The sequence below is a fragment of the Trifolium pratense genome, linkage group LG7, assembly GCF_020283565.1.
Source record: "Trifolium pratense cultivar HEN17-A07 linkage group LG7, ARS_RC_1.1, whole genome shotgun sequence".
NCBI classification, from domain to species: domain Eukaryota; kingdom Viridiplantae; phylum Streptophyta; class Magnoliopsida; order Fabales; family Fabaceae; genus Trifolium; species Trifolium pratense.
Genome location: NC_060065.1, coordinates 15384274 through 15386950, shown reverse-complemented (window position 1 = coordinate 15386950; position 2677 = coordinate 15384274). Strand labels below are relative to the sequence as shown.

At 34.3% G+C, this 2677-nt stretch overlaps 1 protein-coding gene across 1 annotated transcript; it reads left to right on the top strand.

Annotated features, from left to right (window-relative positions):
* Positions 1-540: 540 nt before the first annotated feature.
* Positions 541-2263, top strand: LOC123896770 (probable BOI-related E3 ubiquitin-protein ligase 3). Its single transcript, XM_045947135.1, has 3 exons — positions 541-721; positions 811-1168; positions 1264-2263. The coding sequence occupies exons 1-3, from the start codon at positions 663-665 to the stop codon at positions 1828-1830; spliced, it is 984 nt and encodes a 327-aa protein (XP_045803091.1). The 5' UTR covers positions 541-662; the 3' UTR covers positions 1831-2263.
* Positions 2264-2677: the final 414 nt, after the last annotated feature.

The window sequence follows — 2677 nt, the reverse complement described above, 5'->3', positions numbered from 1 at the left end:
ACGGTAACATTTAGTAAAAAAATAGTAACATCAAATTTTTAATTAATTCCTGAATAGAAAAATCTTATCAAATTTATTGAACGTTTCGTTTAGGTACTACTACTCCGCATTATTTAACGTAAATTGACCGCTAAGAATAGTTTTAAAAGTAAATATAATTAAATGCCATTAATTAATCTTCCCAATACTGATTTAACTTTTGAAAAAACATGACCAAAATTAAAGATACTACCACCACCACCCACCACCAGTATTAAAACTTAGCGCTAAAAATACCACGTTATTACTGAAAATAGCGCTGAAAACATGCTATAGCTATAATTATACAGCTGGATGGATTGAAACTTAGCAATCCATTAATAGACAAAATCTTACAATAAAGAAAGTAGCATAAAAATCAATCTCTATCACTCTCTCCTATAATAGTACACAGAATATTTAATACTATTTAAAATTAAAATAATAATACATTAATTAAGTAGTAATCCTGAAAATAAACCCTACCTTTATATATAACCTTGACACCTCGCTTGCATGCTTGTTTGCTGTCGCTTATTCATTTTCGTTACCCACTTACCCCTCTCTCTCTATCTCTCTTATATATCCTTCTCTGTTTGTTCTAAAACCAAAATTCAAAAACCTTTCAAGTGAAGAAGAAGAAAATGACTGTGGAGACTCACCGTCTCAACCTTTTTCCTTCTCAACTCCTACCCAACAACAGGTACAATATTTTTATTAAAATTTTCAAAGTTACCAAATTATTAATCCAAATTGTTTTTTTTTTATAATTTCTTTGTTATGATTTTGCAGAGACATGAACATTCATCCCACCGACACAAGCTTCATGAACATGTACAATTACTCCTCACTACTTCCACTTTCCGGCACCACCACCACCGTGTCGGAGAATCTCACACCGCCGTACAATCCTTTCATAAGTGATAACCTTCTTCAGAAAATCTCTGCCATGAAATCCGACAGCATCCTCACTTGCAACAACAATAACAACAATGTTGTCTCGTTCCCACGAAAACGTTCTAGAGACTCAATCAATAACTACCCTTTCGTTTCTTATAAGAATAGCGGAAATTTCTCCTTCCTCGGTGAAGATTTTTCTCAAAACATCAACAACCAAAACACCTACATCGACAGCATCATTTCTCAACATGTAATTTCTTTACCAAAAAAGATAATTTTTTTTTAATTTTTTCTTTTTTGTTTCTTAACTAACCATTTTTATTTTATTTTTGGTGTTTGTTTTAGACGGAGAAAGTGAGAGTTGAATTGGAAGAAAAGAGAAAACGACAAACTCGGTTGATAATGGAAGCAATGATGAAAAGATTAAAAGCTAAAGAAGAAGAAATAAAAAAGATTGAAATAATGAACATGATGCTTGAAGAGAGAGCAAAATCACTATGCATGGAGAATCAAATATGGAGAGAAATAGCACAAAGCAAAGAAGCAACAGCCAATGCACTCCGGAACAATCTTGAACAAGTCCTTGAACAGATGACAAACGGTGGCGGCGAAGATGCCCCCGTCGCACCGGAAGAGGATGCTGAGTCATGCTGCGGAAGTAATGATGAAAATTTCAGGTGGCGCACTGTAGCAGATTGTGCGCAGGATAAGGATGAAGGTAGAGTGATGATGATGAATGGTGGTTGCAGTGAAAAGAAGAGATTGTGCAGGAATTGTGGTAAAGGAGAATCGTGCGTACTGATTTTACCTTGCAGACATCTCTGTCTATGTACTATGTGTGGGGCTATGGTTTATACTTGTCCTATCTGTAAATCCTTCAAAAACGCTAGTTATCAGGTTAACTTAATTTAAGTTTAGGAATTAGGAAGAAAAATGCTAGCTAGCTTAACTTTTTTTGCTGGATGTATATGTATAATGGAATGGTAGGTTTTTTTGTGGTTATTGACTAGTCTTATGGTGCATAAGCAACATAAATCTTGAATCATGTACAAGTTAAAATATGATGATAATGGTTTTATGTTAAATAGTTTAATCCAATCTTTTCAGCACGTCTCTTTTCCAATGATCTTATATAATGTTAAAACCAAAATTTTTCTAACTTGCTTCTTGGTTCTGTTTTTGTGTGTCTCATGCACCAATAGGCTTTTCCAGATTACAGTTATATTTCAATTTTAAATTACGTCGTGCATTTGTAGAACCTATTTTTTTGTCCTTGAATGTAGGAATATCTACGATAAAAAGGAGCTGTGAAGCTTACCTTATTGGCGACCCCATAACACAAGATAGTTTGAGTTCATAAGCCCCCTTAAGCGACTTTGTAGTAATAGAGAATGAGCAAGCAAGTAGGGGACCTCTATAAAGAGGTAGCAAGGTACTACAAGGCCGCAATTGCAGAGAGTATTCTTGCTTACGAATATGATGAACAGCTCTTATCTGCTTGAGTAGGGGTGGACATGGTTCGGTTTTGGAAGAAAATCGAATCGAACTTTACCAAACTATTTTCAAAATTCATAGTAACTGAACCGAACTATTTATCTTTTGAACTGAACCGAACCGAACTGTTAAAGTGGTTTGGTTTTATGATTTTGAACCAAACCATAACTAATTTTTCACTAAAAATAACCGAATCATTAAATCAAATCGAACCGAACCAAACTGATAACCATGAACCGAACTGTTTCGGTTCAGTTTTAAAATT

Excerpts from the sequence above, each read along its gene's own strand:
- LOC123896770 (XM_045947135.1), top strand. The coding sequence starts at position 663 with ATGACTGTGGAGACTCACCGTCTCAACCTTTTTCCTTCTCAACTCCTA. Across the intron at positions 722-810 it reads CAACTCCTACCCAACAACAG|AGACATGAACATTCATCCCA; the intron begins GTACAATATTTT and ends ATGATTTTGCAG. Across the intron at positions 1,169-1,263 it reads ACAGCATCATTTCTCAACAT|ACGGAGAAAGTGAGAGTTGA; the intron begins GTAATTTCTTTA and ends TGTTTGTTTTAG.